Consider the following 23,782-nt stretch of genomic DNA (forward strand, 5'->3'; position numbering starts at 1 on the left):
AATTACTTCCCCTTAATAATAGTTACAATGGAATATTCTAAAGTAAGCTCAACCTTTATATCTCGCTGTGTATCACGTGATCTACTTAAGATTTTTTTTGTTGTGAAACACTATTGGCGTTAACAATCACATGGAATGCATGGTTATACAAATTTAGTTTACATTCAGTTTTATTCCTTTCCATTGTTGATAAATTTTTCTTCTAAAAATATTCAAACTTGTTCTCATTTATTGGTAAAAGAATGCCTGAATTTAATAGAGATATTCTTTTTTTGATTTTTGAAGAATTACAAGAAGATTCAAAATCACTCTTTTCATGTCTAATGATTAATAGACTTTGGTGTGAAACTGTTGTTCCAATTTTATGGAAAGATCCATGGCGCTATAATATTAAATATGCTAATAAAAATTTTTTATATTCGATTATCACTTCTTATTTGTCCAATGATATTAAAGAATTCTTAACAAGAGAAGGAACTCAAATTTCAAACCAATCACTCACATTTGATTATTTGTCTTTCTGTAAAAGTATAAATGTAAATATTATTAATAATATAATTTCTATCGGAACAGCATCAACTTTTAAGCAGTTTCTCTTACAACAAGAATTTTATAATATTATGATTAGAAAACGTTCAGAGTTGAAATGTTTGAATATGATATCACTTAAACATCAAATATTTAACTTCCCGGATGCTAAAGCTTATCTCGAAACACTTTGTGAATTAAAATGTGACACATCTATTGAATCTTCATACTTTTATGGATTAGCATTTATTTGTCAAAATATTCAGAGGTTAACCATTATTAATAATGTTGTAAAAGCTAATTATGGAGTTGCTAAATTAATTGAAGTTCAGAGAAATTTAAAATATTTTGAATGGGAGGATGATTTTGATGAAGATTATTTTACAGAAGAAGATCCTTATGAAAAAGTTCTTCTTGCATTAGAAAAAAATGTTGATAATATCAATCATTTAAAGATTATCCTTTCATACGTTGAGGATTTTGAACACATATTACTAATGAAGTTATTTCCAAAATTTCATAAATTAAAAACGTTAATAATTGAAGATTTCAATTTTATTATTCAAGAACAACTTAAAACATCAGTATATCGTGATCTTGAGGTCCTTGAATTATTTTATATTTCATTAGATGTAGTTTCTATTATGATTGAAAATAGTGGAGGACATCTTAGGGAAATTTTATTAGAATATGATTATTTATTCGAGGAAGATAATTTTAATGAAGATTCTCTAATTTTAATACGTAAAATTCATGAACATTGTCCTTTAGTTGAACGATTATCGCTTGCGTTTTCGCCTTCAGAGCAACATTTCACAGAATTTGAAAAATTATTAAAAGTTTGTCGAAAATTAAAGTCTTTATTAATTATACCATATTTTAAAGAATTTAAAAAAAATTATGAATATGGAGAAGAATTATTGAAAATAATAATTAGATCATCATCAACTAATTTAAGAGAAATTAGATTTTTTGAACAATTTATATTAACTTTGAAAACTTTGGAGGAATTCTTTGAAAATTGGAGAGGTAGGCCTGCACTTACCATATTTACATCTAATCCCATTTATGAAGAAGAAGATTACGTAAAACTAATTAATAAATATAAAAAAGATGATGGTGTGATTAAAGATTTTCGATATAAATTATTTAGAGATCTATTTAATTTTAGATGAATTACTTTTGTAGATATAGTAAATGAATATTTTTAAATAAATAGTGTCATATATGTAATGTTCAAATATTTGATCCTGATTGGTTATTCATATAAAAATTGTTATAATTATATAATTATTATTTAGAACCATTTAAAGATGCTAATTTGGAAATGGCGGTAAACTTGTCAAATATATTAATTAGAGCAGCACCAATAATTTGAATTATTATCTCACATTGAACCATTACTGGAAATTTTTGACATTTTTTTTTTTCGTAATACAACTGAGTCCGATCGATCAAACTACTAATTTATTTGATCACAATAAATCAGTTAAATTGATGCTTTTTATTATTGATTTTTAAATTTATTTAATAATAGTTTAAATTGATTAAATCATCTCAGATTATTTGGGACAATTAAATAATTTAACCAATAAGAAGTTTTGGTAAGTTTCATCATATATCGTCATGTTTTAAATTTCACGGAGGTTTTGGGAATTAGAAGACTAGACTCATAAGTTTGCCCACAACACTATTTAGTTTAATGTTATAACGTTTCAATGAAATGTTCTAGCCACATAATCAAAATTTTAAAAATCGTATTACATTATTTTTCAAAAATTTAAAAAATCTATCGTATTTCTACCTCCCACGTGACCTAAAAATATTCATCACCGGCATTACACCACAAATTATTTTTCACATTTTCAATGTCACCGGTCACGTGGGGTAGAATTTTATTGTTGGTGTTACAACGGTAATTTTGCGACATTTGATCATTTACACAATTATTTGTGACCTGATCACAGCGTAAATATTTATTTATTTAGTCAACTCCGTATATGATTTTCTTTTTAACCTTGACCTTTTTTAATTGAAATATCTTTTAGAACTTTACTAATTTATAATTTATTGATATGGAAATATCAAAGGAAGAATCCGAAGGAAGGTCGAAGAATTTATGGAAATATGTTGGTTATTATCATGTAAAATGAATTTCATATAATTAAGAGTTTAATATTTTAATATAATATTGATTTTTAAAATTATCATTTACTTTGTTTTAAAAAAAAGGAACATGTAACCATTATCAATCCAATCACTAAATCAGAAGAGATAAAAATGAGTTATATGGAAGGTTTGGAAGAAGGTAACCCTTATGTTGAAGACACTCATTCAATTACTGAACATGAAAAGAATAAAGTTACTTATAAGAAAGGCTTACAAGAAGGACTTTTTGTCGAATATAGTCATCCAATTATTAAATTTGAAGAGAATAAAGTTATTTATATGGAAGACCTAGAAAAAAGAAAAGAAGCATATGGAATATGTGGAGAATGTAATGAACCTGGCACTGGAGAAAAATGGTGTCAAACTTGTAATGCTAAAAGATTGAAGGAAAATTTTAAATTTTGGACTAGTGGAAATAAAATTATTGACGAATTTATACAGAAATCACAACTTGAAGCAACACATTGTACAAATTGTATTGAATGGATACCTTTTGAAAAATTTCATAATGTTACTTATATTACCAAAGGTGGGTTTGGTGAAATTTATTCAGCTGATTTTCCTGAAGGATTTATCAATTGTTGGGATATAGATAATCAAAAATGGGATAATATAACGAACAAAAAATGGGTGCTGAAAAGTTTAGGAAATAATAACTTAACTTCCGAATTTTTAAATGAGGTAAATAAGATTAAAAAGAATTACTTAGGTTTATTAATTAAAATCATTATTAATTTTCTTCATTTTTATTACTTACATTAGGTCGGTTCTCATCTTCAGATTTTTATTCAAAATGTTATTGTATGCCGTGGAATAACTCAGGATCCCAGTACAAATAATTACATGATGGTTTTAGATTATTGTGATAGAGGGGATTTGAGAAATCTTAATATATCCGAATTAGATTATAAAGAAAGAATTAATATTTTAGTAGAAATTGCAAGAGGCCTATTAGAAATTCACAATGCTGGAAAAGTTCACAAAGATTTCCATTCAGGAAATATATTATTCTATAGTACGCATTATGATGAACGAGATATACAGAGCAGGGAAGGTGAACCGGTTTTTTATTATAATATACATGCATATATTAGTGATTTAGGATTGTGTCGACCAGTTAATAATGAAAAGCTATCGGATGAAATACGTGGAATAATACCTTATATGGCACCAGAAGTTTTACGTAATCAACACCCATATACAAAAGCAGCAGATATTTATTCATTCGGAATAATAATGAATGAATTTTTATCTGAAGAAGCTCCTTTTTATGATTCTTCTTATGATCATTTACTAATGGTTGACATATGTAATGGGATTAGACCAAGGATTTCTAAAGACATACCAAAATTATTTGCAGGTTTAATAAAAAGGTGTTGGGACCCCGAAATAGAAAATAGACCAACTGCTAAAGAATTGTTTCTTATATTAGCAAAATGGCAGATTAATATATTGTCTGATAGTTTGCAGGATAATGAAGAAAACAACGATAATAATAGTACTTGTTACAGCAATTTTAAAGATGCTTTAGAAAATTTTAAGATTAATAAGGTTGAAGATGATAAAGATGATGAAAATGGCAAAGATGACAAAGATGATGATTATGGAGATGATAAAGATGATAATAAGGATATGGAAGATATTTATCTTGAAAATATTGAAGATACCTACGAAACTATTGATTATGATGAAAGTGATTGTGTAGGTTTTTTTAGTGAAATTTATAATCAAATAAAGGAGTGCGAAAAGATAAGAGAAAATAAATTAAAAGACAAAAATGAGCTTAAGAATATTAAAGCTACAACTTATTCTCAAGAGACCTATAGCAGCAGTTTAATACCAGAAAATGAAAGTTCTCAATATCGATTAATTTCAGATAATTATTCAGATTGTGAAATTGATTGAATATTGGATAAGTATTTAATTTTTTACTTCTTTATTTTTGTTTATTTTTGTTTATATAGTTATTTACGTTATTTCATTTATAATATTTATGATTTTATTGATTTATTATTGTAAGATTTTATAAATAAATTTATTTTATTCACAACCGATGAAAATATCAAACAAAAATTGATAAAATGGTGCCATAAAAACCATGATGAAAATCTGTATCAAATTTTATGATAGTGCCGATTTCAGATGGATTGGCAATTAAATAAACTATAATAAACGTTTCCTCTGTAGTTTTTTATTGAAACTACGTGAAAAGATAAATGTTGCACAAAATATCTGACCAATAAAATTCGTCAAGTCATGTTAGCGTTGTAACGGCCTGCGTAAAAATTATCATTTTTTTTTTATATTTTTTATATTAAGAATAAATTAAGACACTTAAGAGTATCGGTAATATACTTTGATAATATTCCTCCAGGTAAAGAATATACATTGGAACGTCAAAATTTTTGATTAGAAATAACCAGCAGTGCAGTGGTCAATTAAAAGGTTTCACCAATATCGATAAGTTTCGGCAATTTCGCCTTAGTATATGTACATTTAAAGGCAGAAATTTTAGGGATTCATTATTTTTTTCAGCATCAGTACTAGTTAATCTGACAACTAAATTAATTTAGTATTTTTTTTTTTTTGTAAAAGTAATGAATTTTTTTCTTCTTCCAATAAAGACAATTTTAAGTCATAATTATAATAAAATTGGAAATGGCTAATAATACTTTATTATGTTCATCTGTAAGTGGAACTTTATAAAATGCAAATGAAGTCTCAGCGTTCCAATTTTTCCAATTTTCAAAAAAAGATTTTGATCCATTAACAGTAAAAATCCATTCTTCACTAAAGTAAATTTTGCATAAAGTTTTTGGTGAATATTTTAACAAAATTTCAAAGAATTTATCACAATTAAGATTATTTTCATTATATAATGAGAGATTTATCATTCTTAATTGATTACAATTTAAAAAAATTTCTTTAATATCATCCAAATTTTCAAATTCAATTTCTATAGTTAATCTCTCAAGATTTGGACAATATTTAACAACACTATTAATTAATTTTTTGGTATAAATAGAATCTGGTTCTTGAGATATATTGATTTCTAAAATCTTACCATTAGATTTTTCAATTAACATATAATCATTATAAAATGGTAAATATGTAGTTTCAAGATGTTGAAGATTTGGGAAAGAAGAAATTGATAAATATTTTTCCCATTCTTTCATTTCTACGCTCCCATCATAAAGTATTTCACTGTTATGAAGCCTTAAACATCGTAGATTTATTAATGATGGAAAAAAATTAGGTGAAAGTGAATTATCAGTTAAACTTATTTCAACTTCTTGAAGTGTAATGGCTTTTCTTCCTATCACGTCACTTAATTCTTTACATTGCTTTTTTACATTATTAAATTCTAATCTTAATGATTTCAATTTTGTTTGAACATCAATAAATCTATTTAATCCTGGAATATCTCCATCACAATATAGTATTGTTAGATCCTCAACATTTTTACAAATTTTTGCCATTCCAAATAATATTGTTGAAGATACATTAAGAACATTAATTGTTAAGACACAGATCTGAGAGAAACAAGTTAATGCACCTGGAAATTGATATAAATGTTGTGTTGTATTCAAATAAAAACACTTGATATCTTTACAATTACTGATAAATAACTTATAAACTTCTCGTTCTAGTAAATTTCTTTTATATAAACCATATTTATCTTCCTTTTTAATTAGAGTTTCTATCATATTCTTGATAAAACGTGATGGAACTTGGGGAGAAATATTAATGTAATTAAATAATGGTCGATTCGAAAAGGTAATATTTTCATTATCAATATTATTAATTAATAACATCTTTGAATATGATGGTAACAAATAAATTATTGTATTATAAAGTTTAGAATTAGATGAAATTTCATTGTCATCAAAGTTTCTATTCCACAATATTGGTATAGCTACACGGTACCAGAACTTATTTACTAAAATACATGAATATAAAGATTTTAGATCATATTTCAATTTAATAAAAACAATTCTGAGACAATCTTCGTTGAGATATGACATTATTGAGTTAATGAATGAATGAAAAGAAGAATAGTCAAAGAATAAAAAGTTAATGAATGAAAAGGAGAATAGTCAAGAATAAGGATATGGTAATACCAAATTGTAAATACCCTCTTCTTTTATTTATATTTTTTTTTTGTAATATGTAATGCTAATAATAAGTCACATATTGCTGTTAGTTGTAGATGACTCTCAGGAACACTGTTATAGAATCGCCGTCCTAAAATTATATTAATACAAAGTTAGATGTACTCTGAATCACTTCAGAATACTCTTCAAAATATTAGATGTTACGATGATTTAAAGACTGTTAACATCGTAGTAATGTTATGTGACAAGTGACACGTGTCAGGTATCAATGACGCACGTCAGGCTATCAATTGACGCAAATCGACACCTGAGGCACAACAAATATATGTCTGATAATAATAATATGTTATATGTATCAGACCCAACTATCTGATTCTAAACTATAATAATTACGGTTAATTGTGTTACTTATTTATATATTGGCCGGAGTGGGGGTATTTAAATTTCCAGGCTTAATAAATTTTTTTATCACATTAAAAAAAATATGTAATCCTAAAATATTAGGTTAATTATCATGGAAAACACTTTATTCAAAATTGTTTATAAATTACAAAATTTCATAAAAAGTGAAAAAAGTGTTTACTATGGAAGACCTTATTGTGCAGATACATACATCATACAGGTGACACGCGTCAGTTATTAACTGACGCAAATCGATGCATAAAACACAACATATATATTCATTTTTATAAGTTGTATGCAAAGTGACTTATTTTTATTACTCCAAATATCGATTACGTCGATTACGATTAACTGGTCATGTATTAATTGATTGGCTATATATCACGTGTTTGTAGAGTGATCAATCATTGTTAATTACATTGAAACTTTCATTTTTTGTTGAGTTATTGAGTGATACACATCAATCATTAACATATAAGCGTAATTTCAATTGATTCTACACATAGAATATTAAGACACAAAATTAGTAAGTACGTTGCCGCAAAAACTTTCATATGTTGATATATTGCACGATAGTACAGCAAATAAATAGAATCTATTTATTTTAATACATACAAATATTGATTTCAATTGACAAATGTGACATGATCTCTTATTACGCAAAAATGCATAAATTATAAAGTTATAATTTTACAAAGAAATCTCATGATTTCACATAAATCATAATATTTAAACCTACTTACACAGGTGCCGAAATTGTTGTTCATGTTCTCATATTAAAAATCCACATTCTTGCTCTTCAATTGGTAATGCTAAAAAAATTAATTAAAAAAAAAAATCGTTAGTATGGTTGGTACCAGAGACCACACAACATAAAAAAAAAAAACCTCCAAGAAAAGTGAAGGTAGCAAAACCACTTCAGTGTACTGTCATGGTCTTGATACTAACGTAGGAGTGTGTTGGTTAACCCTTCTTCAGGAAAACCAGTTCACTCCTCTTCTCTTTTCAGTCTTTTTTTGTCTGTAAGCTTATTTATCGAAATTACCCTGCTTAGCCTGCCTAGCCTGCTTACCTAAATAGACTCAATAGATGCATGAAATACTATTAACTCGGTAAAACCTATGTCCTTGTTGATATTGTTGATAGAAATAATTTCTTCTTCAACAAGTGCAAAAAGTTCAATACGGTATTGTCCGGTTTCTTGTGTAAGTTTATTTATTAAGTAGATATATTAATAAGAAGGGTAAAAAAATTAATAAAAAAAAAGAGGGAAAAGTAGGGGAAATAAGGTCTTTTTATATCTTTTTTTTTGTTGTACAAACTTTTGTAATGGAAAATAAATCTTTTTCAGATTTTCCCACAGGTACACACGAAAACGCGAAAAATAATCAGTTTTCGCGTCTATTAATACTATAGTATATATATTTAATCAATCTAATCAATCTTAACTCGGCCCCACAGTCCAAATACGGGTTTACATATGAAAACGCCGAAAACGCCAAAATACAGTTTTCGCATTAAACATATAAACTATTAGTTATTAAATAATACTTATAGTATATTTAATCAATAAACTCAGAAACGCCGAAAACGCCAAAAAAAATAATCAATAAACCCAGAAACGCCGAAAACGCCAAAATACAGTTTTCGCGTCTATTAAGCATTAAAATAAACTAAAACTTTAATATACTATAGTAATAAACTATTAGTTATTAAATAATACTATACTATAGTATATTTAATTAATCTTAACCCACAGTCAAATTAATTCATAGTTTTCCACGGGTTACATATGAAACTTTAATACACATGAAAACGCGAAAGATAATCAGTTTTCGCGTCTATTAAACATATTAAACAAATTTTAAATCTTCCCACGATTAGAATTTCAACCTCCAGAAATTTGTTTCTACACATTATGACCAATTATATCTCCAGAATTTCTTCACTCTTACCAGATTTTCACGATTTGACCACAATGCGTCCGGGATCTTTCATGGAAATTCTTAACATTATTCCCTTTATCATGGCCCTCGTTTCTATTTTAAGAACCATAACTTAATGATATTCCGGCTAAAATTACTCTTTGAAGCACTTTCGACCCTATAGCAACGAAGGTGAGGTGGGTTTTTGTACGGATCTGAAAAATTCCTGCACCTAATGCACCTAACTTTCTATTGTACTATAATAATCCAACTCAGGATCCGGTTTATCGAAGATCCAGTTTATTGTGTAATTTAAATATATAAGATTATACAGTATAATATTATTTATACTCACGTAATTACATTATTCTAGAAGTTGGATCAGTTGTTTGAACGGAATATCGAGATAAAAGAAATGATATAAAGATGTATTACAAACACGCCAAAAATATTTTTAATAGTTTTTTAATGATAGCAGCATTAATAATAGTCATTGTGAACAACTAATAATGGCGTGAATAATATTGTACAGTTTCGAAATTAAGCAACCATTTTTAAACTTAATTCCGGCCAAAGACCTCATAATTCTGGGTTCGGAACTGTATGGTATTCGATACTGACTATTATTTATAGTGACCAAAAAAAGGAGATTTATTATCTAAATTTTGTTTAATGTTAGACAATTTGTCATAATTATTAAATGACGAGTTATTTATATATTCACTCTTTTAAAGACATTTTAAAAATCATAGTATTCATGTTTGGCAGATTTCAATGATAATGATCGGTGAAAATTGACATTTATTTACCATTTTTAATTATAACGTATAACAAATAGGGACTAGTAGAAGAAATCAAGTTTTTTATTCAATTAAGCCAAAACCAAAAAAAAAAAAATATCGAACATTATTTTAATATGCCATATTGCATATATATTTTAAAATAAGATCACATTAGAAAATTATTATTTGAAATAATTGAAAGCGAAATAAAATTAAAAAATTAAATTAAAAAAAAAAAGCTCAAACTACTTTACACTAATTATAAATGTAAAACTTTAAATTATTAAAAAATTAAAAAGATATAATAAATTAATTGTCCGTCAAGAGATGATCAGATTCATCATGAATTTTGGACTATCAAATATCCAAAAAAAATGTTACATTATGGAACATGAATTTGTAGGGTTGCCTGGATTTTCTGTTATTTCAGAGACAACGACAACTGGTTTTGTGGGAGTTTTTACGATTATTTGATTCATTTTAAATTTGTTTGTTTTATTTGAAAAATTTTTAGAGTTTTTTTTTGATAATTTTGTTTCGTTTAAAGATTTAAAGAATCTTTAGTTTGTTTGATTTATTTTGTTCTTTGAAAAATTTTGATACTATACAAGAAAGCGAAAATGAAGTTATATTTATAATGAATCGAAACAAGCGAAGATATTAATATTATCTAAAAAACCGAGGAAAATCGAATATTCTCTTCTCACAGATTACTTATTTCCCTTAAATGCTTCCAAACGAAAATAGCAAACTATTGTAAAGAAATTTCGTATTGTGTTATATGTTCTTACCTTGTCAAATAAAAAAGAACTAATTTTAAGACCAAATTAGGAAAGTTAACATAATTGTGCATTATTGCGCATTATACACATGCAAATCATTTAATATAGTTCGGCCTTAATTTCGATACGTCAAATGCCGCCAATTTTGAATTAACATAAAAATAGTTGTATAAAACATGTGGTTTTTAGAAGCTTTTTGGGCTGTGAAAAATTTATAAGCATGGCTTAACATGTGATTGCTAAAATTTTATTGTACAGTAGTATTTTCCGATTTCCGGGTGATATGATTTTGTTGCAATTTGCAAATTCTCTGATACCCGATTTTCTGTCCTTAAATAATACTCTCTCTTTGTGAACTCATTCAACATTAACATATTTTAATTCATAATATTTATTATCTCAAAGTTTCAAATTGTTTATTTTTTTAAATAACTTTATAACTTTTTTACATTTTATTTAACACAACGAATTTCTGCAGATCCATTGTAATTGACTTACAGATCACGAATTAATATTTTATTTCTTTGGTGGAAATTATCACAATTTAATAATAATAAAGTTTTCAAGATTTGATCATATAATTAATTAACTGAATGGTTTTTTTATTAATTTATTAAATCATTTAAACGATAAAAAGGATAAAAAAGTAAAATTAAATAATACAAAATATTTAAATATGCTATACAAATAATTACATAAATTTAATAAATTGGACCAAAAAAAAAAAAAGATACAATTTAATTAAATTTAGAATTCTCTTTTCTTTTTTTTTTTTTGAAAAAAAAAGAAATCAATTTTAAAAATATAATAAATCATTCATTCATCCCACTAAGCAAAAAATCGTAAAAAAGCCGATCAATTTTATTCGCGGAGAATTTTCCAAAGAAGAATCTTGACGTTTTACATTATGGAGCATGAATTGGTAGGATTTCCTGGATTTTCTGTTATTTCAGAGACAACGACAATTGGTTTAGCAGTAATAGTGTCGATGGTTGTTTGCTTCATTTTGATTTATATAATTTATATATGAAAAGTATTTGAACGCTTTTGTTCTTTTTTTTTATTGTTTCGTTCGTTTCGTTTAAAAGAAACCTTTTGATTTGTTCGTTCTTTTGAACTTTTTTTGTTATTTGATGGAAGGGCGAAATAAAGTTATATTTATAAAAAAAAAAATTCGAGATACTCCGAAAATTGCATATCAAAGCCCATAATATTAAGACAATCAAACACAATACTCTTTTTTTTTTTTTTACAAAGAATCTCCTAAATGTTTCAAGATTATATAACTTTTTTTTTGTACTTAGTATTGTGAAAAAAAAATTATTTTTCCTGAATACATACAAGTTTCGGATCAATCGGACTTTATAGTAAAGAGGTTAAAACATATGAAATATGGGAAGAATACGTGGCGTTTTTATTATCCCTATATGTCAAATAAAACCATTACGAAGTAAATCCCTTAACTACATTAGAATTACCTTCTTAATTCATCATAGTTTTGTTCTACCTATTATGTCGTGATCTACAATTTCGGCAAATGATTCAAGGAATTGAAAAAAGTTTATCTAACTTTTATTAATTAGCATAAATCTGACTAATCAATTATTTTTTAAAAAAAATGAGCATTATCTATTATTATAGAATAATTATAATCTACTTCGCCACTTGAGTATTCATGTCTCTAAATATTTATTATTATTACTAATTTCTAAAAATTTTCATACTCATTTTCCTCGTTTCAATACTAAATAATACTAATGTATTGCCGGCGTGCATGATTATTTCTTTCTTTGTTGACCTGAAATATTAATAATATCTCTCGAATTTAATTGTCAGTTCAAACATAAGAATATGAAAAATAGTAAATTCTGATCGGCAGAGAATTGAATAAGAACTGGAATTACTAATAAATTTTCTAGAAATTATCGTCAATCATCTTTTAAAACTTTAAATATATTTGCTAATGACACTTACTTAAAATGATGCCTATATGTCACAAAAATAATCCCAATAAAGATAGATTGTATGGTAAATTCTTTTGTTAAATTGGAAATTTGGAATTTCAATTACAAATTTCTCAAATTGAATTTTGATGTTTTATTGGCACCGACAAAAAAAATATTATCACGTGACTTTTGGCTGAATTATTTATTTATCACTTAAAAGTAATTGTTACAATGAATTTTTAAACCAATTTACGTAATTAGTTGATTTTTCTTCCGTTGGTGTATCATAATTATAGAGATAGTATTATTGATAATGTTTCTTTGGGAAAATTTTTTAATGTATGACTGTATATATTCGAATTATTTGATGCTTACGTCTTTGGTCCGACCGGGTCTATCTTATTTATCGCTTGAGTAATGAATGTCATGTCGAAACATCAATCATATGATGTACATGAAATTACAATGATAACGCCTTATCAAATAACTGATGTTTTTGTACTTTGTTATTTAATCATGTGGCCAAATAATTGCCTTGCTGATTAGATTTTCACAATTATTTTGATCCACATGATTATATAAAATTTTGATCTTTCTGTGTCATATGATGTTATAATTCACTAAATGCTAAATATATTCAACTAGCCTATATTAATTATTTATTAAATCTCTCATTTTATTATGATCTTTTCGATTACTGATAACAGAGTCCCTAAAAGGTAATTTTCATATTGATTAAATTATTAATACAACTTATTCATGTGTTCATGTGCTTATGGTTAAATTTAGAGTTTTACCTAATTTCATATTTCAAATTCATTTATAACAAACAAACAATAAAAAAAAAAATTGTTAAATGACTCCGCCGGATTAGTACTTTCAAAAAATAAAATGAATTCAAATAATTAGGAAATTTGAATAAACGAAAATAAGGCGTATCTTATAATTATGAAAAGAATTTTTTTGATTGATAGATCTAAATAGATATGACGTATAATTCCAAAAAAAAAATAAAAAAAAGAAATTGTGCAAAAAGAAATAACATATAAATATATCAATTTGACATGATAAATTAAAAATTTCTACATATTATTCATATTATCTTCGTAAATAATTGATAATGAGGAATATTCGACCTTTTGAGTTGGTACTTTTCGCAATCATACTTTTAGTATTTCAGGTATGTTTGCAAAAATAAAAATAAAAAATTTAACGCCATCAACTATATTCACTATGACTTTTATATACATTTATTAATGATAAATTGTTAGGTTGACCAAACCTTATCGTCAGTGCCACTTGTAGTCAATGACAATTTTGATAATTTCGTGACATTCACTGGAAGGGATGTTTTTACCGCTTTTAAACTTGCGTCTAAAATAGGTGAACTGAACATTAGTTTTCATATATCATAAAAATTTAAATACGGTAATATAAATATTGAAGCAAAGAAGGAAAATTAAGAAAAAAATTGCTATTTTAGAATATAGCTGGGAATTTGTTGAAGGAGATGCTTCCGCCTTATCCTTGTTTGTGTTAGATGAAAAAACTTTGAAAGAACACCCAGAATGTTTCGTAGTTGAAAACTGTAAAGTTTTTCCTTATCCAGAAGCTTCCTGTATCAGCGGAGGTTGCGGAAATGGGGCAAAATCACTAAATTCGAATTTGCCAAAACAAAGACTAATGTTGGCGATTGTCAAAGCAAACTTCGACAGCTCTTTGAAATTAAAAATCAAAATCACATTTGACCCTCCAGACACTCCTAAACCAGAAGTCTCAGGCACTCCTAAACCAGACACTTCCCATCCCCCTTTATTAACGCCAACTGTGACACCTCACCCCGGGAATCTACTTACTGGAGACATTACTCCAGATGGATATGCCAATTGTGGATCTATCAAATTCAACGATTTTAGAGTTTTGTATTCAAAAGAACAGAATAATATAGAACTATATTTAGAAGGCAATGGTGAAAATATTCAAAGTCAAGGTATTTTTGTAATATATATTGTACTGATTATTAATTTCTTATTTAATAATAAAGTATATGTAGCATTGAAGTTGTAAATTTTTTCAAAAAAAAAAAGCAAAAATTTTCGTCTATTTTGATGCGGAACATATTGTATACAAGAAGTTTCCCATACAATTTAATGGACTATTTACCTATAAAGATAAGTTTTCAACAAACTTTGATGATAGAATTCCTGGTATTTATTTTGGTATAAGCTTTCTGGATGCTTGTTATTACTTTTGGAATGGTAAATAATCTTTGCGTTTAAATTGGAAAAATCTTAGATTCATTCTTCAACGTTCCTGGCACTGGTTCCTATGCAATACTTACCCTCCAAGATGCTGACCAAGGATGTGTTACAGCCCCTATTGGTAGCCAAAGCACGGCATACTCGAATGGAATTACTGGAATCTCAATGACTATAGCATTAGCGTTCATACTCTTATCTGCTTCATTATTATTTCTTAGGAGAGATGTAAATTACAGTATTTACCCAAAGAAATGGTGGTCAATAGGTGAAGGCATAACTGACATTAGTAGAACGACCGATGATAATATAAATCGGAACATACCATCGTTGATTCCTATAAGTGCTACGGCTACTGCCTCGTATAATTCATCATTAACACAAATTCCGTCCATTTATGATCTTATAAGTGTCGCTCAGTGGATTGTTACTATAGCATTGCTTACACTTCCAAATCTACCAGTTGGTTACCGTCAATTTGCTTCTAATTTTGGTTGGTCAACAGGAACAGGTGGTGGAATAAATGTCCAAGCTTTTTCCAATGCCGCCAGTAATTTGCGAAAGCTAGTGTGTCCTTTATCACCCGTTGTATGCACCTCATCGTTAAATCAGTTTGACACGTGCCAACCTTGGTTTAATTCTGATGTAACACCAGAGCACTTATTCACTGCAAGTATAACCAACGGAGACAAAACTTATTTTCCAGATCCTACTGGATTTGAATCTTACTCAAACGCACTCCATATACCAAATAGTAATATATTCTTTGTCATGTTCGTAGCATTATTATTAGCTATTGGTGCAGCTTTAATTATCATGTTATTGATCGGTGCTATAGCATTTATGATGAAAGAAAAAGTAAAGATTTTTGAAAAAGTCAACAAAAATATGCGTTTTTTAGTATTTGGTAAGTCAAGTTTTTGGTTTTTTTTTATTAAACGTTGTTACTTAAAAGTAATAGTTATGTAATCATTCCTATTATTATATTTCGTAATTCGTTATGCGAAGGTGCTATTTTGCGTGTAGTGAGTAATATAATTTTATTGCATATTCGAGACTTGTTTAGCACATCTGTATACAACTAATTCACCATTAAAAATTGGTACGGCACTATAATAATTGTTAGGTCAATACGATGTATTATCCTATTACTCTTTTTTCTCTATATCAACTGACCCAATCCAGCGACTGTTGGCTTTTACTCATGCTCGCGTCTATAATGTTCATAGTAGTTGCCGTAGGACTTCTTCCTTTCTGCATCTACAAGGTCTTGTCCACTTTTAAAACAGATGCTGATCTTCTGTGGAATGAGAAATACAAGATTTTATTTGGTGTACTATATACAGATTATTTAAAGGATCGTGTATGGTTTGTCATCCTAATTATGGTATACCAGTTTCTTCGTTCGCTAATAGTAGCAATTGGTCACCACAGTGGAATTGCACAATTAACATGTCTTGTCATCTTGGAATTTGCGTACTTAATAACCGTCTATTATTTTAAACCATTTGAACGAAATTTGGCCAATATTTTTAACATAACACTTTCTGCTGGACGTCTGATAGTCCTCTTTCTTCTTATACCATTCTTGGGTGGTGATATTACAATCACGCCTACAACTCGCTTCTCCTTGGCTATTGTGTTAATTATCATACAACTTCTAATGGCAGTTTGTGTTGGTGGATTGATCCTCCTCAATATCCTCTGTGCTGCTTTTAAGTTCCTGTTTAAAAAGAATGCTAAAACAGATGAGAGTGCTGACTTAAATCAAACACAAGAAGCTGGTGACGATAATAACTTATCTATTAAGGAAAAAATTGATGATTAAAATGATTAGTAAGTTTGTTAAGTTTGCATCAAGAAATATTTACATTAAAAAAAAGTTGATTTAAATTTATAATTATAATGGCTTTACAATTTACATTTTTATTACTCTTTTATATTTAATAATATATGAATGAAGTTCTTTTTTTAAATACTCGTTAAAAATTTGAAATTTTGATTTTGATGTTGCTCAACCATTTTCATAAGTAAATTAATAAAGAACCATGATTATTCATTTTTATTCCCTTGAGACCGCACGTTAGCTGCACTTTTACCAGTAAGTCACGATGATATTAGCTAATAACACTTTTTTCAACTGCTAATATTGTTTTACACGTTGCAATACATATTTTGAATGTTTTTAAGTAGCATTTATTGACAAAGGGTTTGTTGTCTGACATTTTTTGGTGTTGAGCAACGCACGATATTTATTGACACATTATACGTCTATCCAAGCTTGTTCGAGAAAAAAAGTAGACAAATGAAAGTTTGGTCAAGGTAAAAAAAATCTACTTTTGCTTCCTCTACTCCTAAAAGTAAACCACCCTACAAAAATACAAGCGTAAAGTTTAAACTATCGAGGAAACTTTGGTACAATTCTTTCATTATCTGCTCGACTGATTCGACATGATGATCCGTGTAGATTCCTGGTACATAATTTCTTTTCGATCATTGATTCTTGTTTGAAATTCGTATTAATTAGTTTCACGTTCACCTTAAATTGGTTTTAATTTTTTTTGTGATTTTTATATCTTTAAAATATTTTTAATTTCTTCAGAAGTACTCGTACCAAGACCACTGCAGTGTTCAATCAGCTTTTACCATTATCGTTATTTTATGACTTTTTAGTGTTACCTCTTGTGCACTTTACAATGAATTCCATCAGGGACAATAAAGGATAAAAGAGATAAAATTCCTTACTGTCATGGTCCAAAAAATAGGATTTTCAAAGCGGGTTAATAAAATAAATTCATAATATGAAAATAAAATATAGTTAACTTCAATATTACAAATCGTTTCACACAATATTTTAATATAATCATGAGACATCTTTTGTGTACCCGTTATTTACAACAAATCATATTTTAAAATAATAAAATGCTCAAATTGTAGTTATTTAATTGGGTTCTATTTATTTTAAATTAGTTATTTAAAATACTTTTAAAAAAATTTTTATTCTAATAATTATACGTAATTTTCATTACAATTTACGAAAAATTCGCACTTTTTCATGATAAATATTTATTATTTATTTGATAATTCACGTAAAAATTTCTCATTTATCTCTTTTATTTCATTTATTAATTAATTCTTTCATTTATTATTTGAGAAATCATAAAATTTAAAAATATCTTTTTGAATTTTTAATTATCTTTGAGGATTGTGGTTATAGCTTTTAAGAATTTAAAAAAAAAATTAAACGCAAAGTTATTTTTTTGACTTGATCACTTACTTTCAATCTAACCAAATAAAAATTATTTACAGTACATTTCCGATTTTAATGGGATTATAGGATTGGAAAATTTCAATTTCTTAGGTAATTTTTTTTACTAAATATTAGTTATTATTCATATTTTTTCCTGCCCCACATTATTTAAAGAGACTTGAAAGATTTATAATTGCTATTTTTTAACTTTTTTATTCTATAATAACCATATTATAGTATTAAAAAAAAAAAGTACCACTCGCTATTTTATAATAAATAATTTTCCAAAATTTCTAAAAATGAAAAATTAGATGATTCTATTATCTGTAATTGAACGAGGATATTTAAGAATTTTGAAATTACGTAAATAATCCGTAAAGTTGAAAAAGAAACTTAATCTATAAAGTTAACCCCAATTCTCACCAATTATTTGAGATTATATATTATATAAAAGTTAAGAATTTCGTGAAAGATGATTAAGAATAACATATAAGAAACTAAATGTTTAGATATTTTTTTTTTAAAAAAAAAAATGTAAATTTTAGAAATAAATAGTTTCAATAATACTATAAAGTAAAGTTATTGACAAATAATTTTCTTCGTTTATAGAATAAAATATTGCATACTATTATTGTTAAAAATTTTCTTCGGGTTCGAACTTCGAAAGTCCTGAAAAGAGCGCTTTTGAAGATTCGGCCCGGAAAATTCTTAATTGTAATCTTCATTCGAAGGAAGGGATCGAATAGTTACCAACAGAAATTTTGGTGATTTTCGAAACAAATTTCTGAGGAAATGGTAGAAAAAAAGGGTACCCTTTAGCATAAAGGGTTTAATAAGAATCGTCGAAAACTGTATTTTACGGAAAGTATATATAGGTGATTTCGAACAACTTGCTTAACTTCGATAGAAATAATACTGACGTCGACTTGCGCCACGCTCTAATATTCGTTTAACAATTCACGAAACCCTTGCTTTCTTGTAAAAATATCTTAATATACTAATTTCTAGTGAATTCTTTTAGCTCAAATTTACAAGCCGGTTGAATGTTTTGCAATTCCAAATAAAGTTACGCCACGGAGAGTACATCTTGATACTTGAATAAAGTTATACCAAAAGCTAATCCGGAAGAGAGTAAGTTGGATGATGTGACGGAATACTTCGATGTCCACAGATTAATGATTAATTATATTTTTACGCTATACAACTAATGGTTTTCGAATTTTGGAGAGAGAGTCGAGAGAGATGCTGATATATGTTCTACGATAGAGGATGAAATAAACTCTTACTGATGATAACTGAAACAGGAGATATCTTGATTATCAGTTTTATAGCCAACATTTGCATATATAAATATAGGAAAAAGGCTTTTTTTTGTCTTTTTTGAGTTAATAACACCGTAGATATGAATTTAACCGTTAAGGGGAGGAAAATGGAAGGGATAATCGGATAAAATTCCTCTTACATAATATTTTAAATATTTGCAATCAAATGTAGAGTATTGTTGTGCTACAATAAGCACTAATAAAAATTTGTTGAAGGGCCATTTACTTCATCAAGAATGGTAGGAAATTCGTTAGATTCCATTGTATTAAACGTGAAACCTGTATTATACATGTTTGAAACCATATCATAAAAAGGATCTGGCGCTTGTATTTGTGCTTGAACGACAGGCGGATTAGCCGGTTGTGTATTGGCATTTATCTGTGCACACGCATTTTTTGCGTCGGTATATAAATCCTCATAAATTTTCTTTTCCCCAACTGTTGCGTTTCTCCATAAAATTCCAGAAGCTTTAAAGACAATACGCATATTTCCGTTTCCAAACCTGTTAGCTTCTTCCTTGACATTTTTACAACAGAAAAAGAAGCAGTTACTTTTCACAACATGACCTTGTTGCGTAGAAACAATAAAATCATTCGGTTGATTATAATAAAATGGAGGAAATATTCTATTTTTGTCGAGTCTCGAAACTAATGCATCTGCTAACTCCTGGATCGAAAAAACTTGTTGATTATAATGAAGCCTAATCATTTTCACGGTATATATTTTTTTTTTTGAAAAAAAAAAACTATGGTTTTTCTTAATAATTTCACTTTATTTTACTTGTTTATTTAATTTTATTAATAAATTTTTATTTTTTTCTTCTTTCTCTCTTTTTCTCTCTTTTTTTAAAAAAAACTGTTATCCTTCTTAGAGAAAGAAGTGAGCAAAAGGAGCAAAAGGGGAGAAAATAATCAAAGTAAAATGAGACATTCTTATAATCCTGATTCGGTAAACTTGATTATACGTGTGTCACTCAAGTTTATAGAAGAATTTCCATAATTCATCGTTATTGAGTACATAGGAATAAAGTGACTTATCTCAAAAAAGAAAGTTTTCTTTGAATCAATCCCATGACACATTAAAAAGGATTTCATGAAAGAAAAAAGTAAAGTATTTTCCCGTATTCCTCCGAATTAATTTATCACAAAATTTTAATTATAGCTTATCAACTATTTTCCGGAGTTTTTATTATTAAGAAATTGCGAGGGAGTTATCTTTGAAACACATAACCTGAAACACGCTTACAAGTGCTACTAAGTACGTGATCATTTGATCATTAATCACATGTTACACTTTACATTGGAACCAATAAAAATGCGTGACGCAACGATATGATAATCAATTTTTTTTTCTTAAAAAAAAAATGTTGAAATATAATTTTTGTCGATGGTTTTCTTCTTCGTTAATTTCAAAATACAATTTTACTGGCTCTTTAAATAGTCATTTTAAATTTCATGAATATGTAGTTAATGATGATGAATCAGACATGAGACTTGATCGATATTTGCATTTAAGAACAAATCTTCCAACTTCAACGATTCAAAAAAAAATTCGTAAAAATGAGGTATTTTTTGCCATAGTTTATTTTATTTCTTTATTCTTTCTAATGATTTTTTTCGTATAGGTAAAATTAAAACCACTAGCACATGAAAATGAAGAGTTAGATAGTAATGAGATGCGAATAAAAAAAACAAAAACTCTCTCATATAAAGTTCGTCCTGGCGATGTGGTTTTAGTAAGGAGCACAGATTTATATAAAGAAGCCAAATTAGTTCGACCCACGAGACTTGCAATTAAAGTATATATTATTATTTGATCAAGAAAGAATTTATTAAATTTATAATTTTTATAATTTTTATTAAGTTTTATCGTGATTTATTTATTTAGTCTTTTAGTGAAAATGAAATAGAGTCAATAAGATCAATGATTGTATATAAAGATGATGAAATTATAGTTATTAATAAACCACAAGGTCTTGCAACTCAAGGTACAAATATAATCAATTTTTATTTTAATTTTTATTAAATGATTTTTATTCTTGCGACTCAAGGTACACACATGATTGATTATAGATTTTTATTTCAATTTTTATATTAAATGATTTTTTAACGACTTTTAATTAATTCTTTCTATGAAAGGTGGACCGAAAACGCTTAAACATGTTGATGGTTTATTACATGGTATTATTTGATCTCTTAATCAGCTTATTCTAAAGACGTTCAGAATTTTTTAATTTTTCTTTTCTTCAGCATTGCAGTTTGATTATCCTGATCCTCCGCGGTTAGTTCATAGATTAGATAAGGTTTTATAATTTATAGAATTTTTTTTTTTAATCATTGAAAGTATTGAGTTAATATTAAATAAATAAAAAAAAATATATATATATATAATATACAGAACACGACAGGTGCTCTTGTCCTTGGTCGAACTAGATCAGCAGCAGGAAAATTGTCTCACCTGTTTCGCGAAAGTACAATAGAAAAAATGGTATAATTTTAATTTATTCAAATTTTCTTTAATCTATCAAAATTAATATTTTTTTTTTCTTTTTAAATAGTATGTTGCTATTGTTACTAAATTTCTTCCAAGAAATCTGGCACACACCAAAATTAGTATACCTATTCGTTATGGCGGTAAGCCACCCTTTGAAAAAGTCACTTGTATATTAGGTAAAATGGTTATTTCTTTAAGGAATAAGTTTTAAAACAGCTGATCTTTTTTTTATTTAAATAACACAATAATAATTTTTTTTAGATAAAGAATCATCTTTAATGGCAAATTGTAAAACTGCAATAACATATTATCAGGTAATTGCAGGAACTGGTAATTATTCTTTACTCAGGTCAGTATTTTGAAAAAAAAGTAATAACGGAATTAGAATTTATGAAGCAAAGATTATCAGAATGTTGAATGGATTATATGATTTACGTTTTCAAAATGGTTGATACTTATGATAGAGGTCAAAATTTTTTTTTTTAGATTATATCCTCAAACAGGGAGGAAACATCAGCTACGATCGCATTGTGCATATGTACTCAAAGGTATAAAAAATTTTCGTAATTATCTATTAAATCATCATTTATATGTAAGAAGAAAATTCTCTAAAATTATTTTATTATTAGCCCCTATTTTAGGAGATGATAAGTATAGATTGGATAAAATTGATAAAACTAGTACGAGATCAGAGACATCATTTGAACCAATGTATTTACATTTGAATAGACTTGTCATACATGTAAGAAAAAATATTTATATATGATTCTGAAAGGTAAAAAAAAGGAATGAATAAAAATTTACATTAAATTATTTTAAATTATTAATTAGAATTGGAGAACAAAAGAAGGTAATTTAACAAAGTCCATAGAAATAACCGTACCTTTACCAGCATATTTTAAGAAAAAGTCAGAAGAATTTTTTGGAATTAATGCTGAAGCTGATATTCTGATTGAATGAAATTTTTTATAAAAAGAAAAGTTTAAATTTATTGATAGAATTTATTATGATATAATAATATTTAATTAATAAAATTTTATTTCAACTAAAATTATTTTATGAAATAGATTTATATATGTATTAATATAATTATATAGTTAGGCTAATTGGATGATATTCCACCCATCCAAATATTTTTAATATAATAACTTTGTCTACGCCATGTATTCTGATTCGTTCATATCATGGTTTTCACTCCCCCTTTAAGCCCAATAACTTACTAACCTTTTTTTTCATAATCCGTACATCAATTAAAGATATTGAAGATTATTACTATTTAAAATAATTATAAAGATGTGACTCATTTTTTGTATAAAAGATTAAAGAATCATCAAAAAAAATATAACAAAAAGAAATTTCTATGTTCCATATTTTATTTAATTAGACCCTTTTTTATTGGTTTTTATTAACTACTTTAAGATAAACAATGAAACTTGCAAACTTACATCATACAATTCTTCAATGGCGTGACTAGAATATGAAGGGGGAGAAACTCCTCATTTGGTGAATAAATTTATCATTATATCTCCGAATTTCTACCCCTAAATAATTATGGTAATTATATAGTCACATTTTGATTTCAATATTTGTTGAAAGAAATTTTTAGTATTATTGTAGATCATTATTTAATTTTTTTTTTGTTCCCTGTCATTCGGCATTCGACCGACAACGTGCATAACAAGTAAATAAATATGCATATAAATTGGTAATTGGTAATAGATCCCGCAGCACCGCAGCATTGAAGGGAAAAATAAGTTAAAAGTCAAGAAAAATAAAAATACGTGAAAGATCTTTTTTTTTTAGCACGCG

General features: G+C 27.0%; 6 protein-coding genes across 7 annotated transcripts; 4 read left to right on the forward strand and 2 right to left on the reverse strand.

Annotated features, from left to right (window-relative positions):
• Positions 1-242: 242 nt before the first annotated feature.
• OCT59_010128 (uncharacterized protein) lies at positions 243-1,773 on the forward strand (the record flags this gene model as incomplete). Its single annotated transcript, XM_066132829.1, has 1 exon — positions 243-1,773. The coding sequence occupies one exon, from the start codon at positions 243-245 to the stop codon at positions 1,701-1,703; it is 1,461 nt and encodes a 486-aa protein (XP_066000437.1). The 3' UTR covers positions 1,704-1,773.
• Positions 1,774-2,603: 830 nt separating this feature from the next.
• Positions 2,604-4,602, forward strand: OCT59_010129 (uncharacterized protein; the record flags this gene model as incomplete). Its single annotated transcript, XM_066132830.1, has 4 exons — positions 2,604-2,672; positions 2,761-3,064; positions 3,227-3,378; positions 3,460-4,602. 4 exons carry the CDS (start codon positions 2,604-2,606, stop codon positions 4,600-4,602), a joined length of 1,668 nt encoding a protein of 555 aa, XP_066000438.1.
• Positions 4,603-5,327: 725 nt separating this feature from the next.
• Positions 5,328-6,722, reverse strand: OCT59_010130 (uncharacterized protein; the record flags this gene model as incomplete). Of its 2 annotated transcripts, XM_066132831.1 has the most annotated exons (2): positions 5,660-5,694; positions 5,762-6,722. In XM_066132831.1, 2 exons carry the CDS (start codon positions 6,720-6,722, stop codon positions 5,660-5,662), a joined length of 996 nt encoding a protein of 331 aa, XP_066000439.1. The 2 variants fall into 2 exon arrangements, with proteins under 2 accessions (XP_025184447.2, XP_066000439.1); XM_025310236.2 differs by having other exon boundaries at positions 5,328-6,722.
• A 7,047-nt stretch (positions 6,723-13,769) lies between these two features.
• Positions 13,770-16,735, forward strand: OCT59_010131 (uncharacterized protein; the record flags this gene model as incomplete). The annotated part of the gene is made up of 6 exons (XM_066132832.1): positions 13,770-13,829; positions 13,921-14,032; positions 14,133-14,639; positions 14,737-14,856; positions 14,945-15,814; positions 16,137-16,735. 6 exons carry the CDS (start codon positions 13,770-13,772, stop codon positions 16,733-16,735), a joined length of 2,268 nt encoding a protein of 755 aa, XP_066000440.1.
• A 2,940-nt stretch (positions 16,736-19,675) lies between these two features.
• Positions 19,676-19,966, reverse strand: OCT59_010132 (uncharacterized protein; the record flags this gene model as incomplete). Its single annotated transcript, XM_025324784.2, has 1 exon — positions 19,676-19,966. The coding sequence occupies one exon, from the start codon at positions 19,964-19,966 to the stop codon at positions 19,676-19,678; it is 291 nt and encodes a 96-aa protein (XP_025184445.2).
• A 207-nt stretch (positions 19,967-20,173) lies between these two features.
• On the forward strand, positions 20,174-23,062 carry OCT59_010133 (uncharacterized protein; the record flags this gene model as incomplete). Its single annotated transcript, XM_066132834.1, has 14 exons — positions 20,174-20,195; positions 20,352-20,444; positions 20,729-20,737; positions 20,947-21,044; positions 21,105-21,278; positions 21,368-21,467; positions 21,619-21,660; positions 21,730-21,782; positions 21,878-21,967; positions 22,038-22,149; positions 22,235-22,322; positions 22,460-22,521; positions 22,603-22,715; positions 22,805-23,062. The coding sequence occupies 14 exons, from the start codon at positions 20,174-20,176 to the stop codon at positions 22,931-22,933; spliced, it is 1,185 nt and encodes a 394-aa protein (XP_066000441.1). The 3' UTR covers positions 22,934-23,062.
• Between the last annotated feature and the right edge of the window lie 720 nt (positions 23,063-23,782).

The sequence above is a fragment of the Rhizophagus irregularis genome, chromosome 18 (assembly GCF_026210795.1).
Source record: "Rhizophagus irregularis chromosome 18, complete sequence".
Lineage (NCBI taxonomy): Eukaryota > Fungi > Glomeromycota > Glomeromycetes > Glomerales > Glomeraceae > Rhizophagus > Rhizophagus irregularis.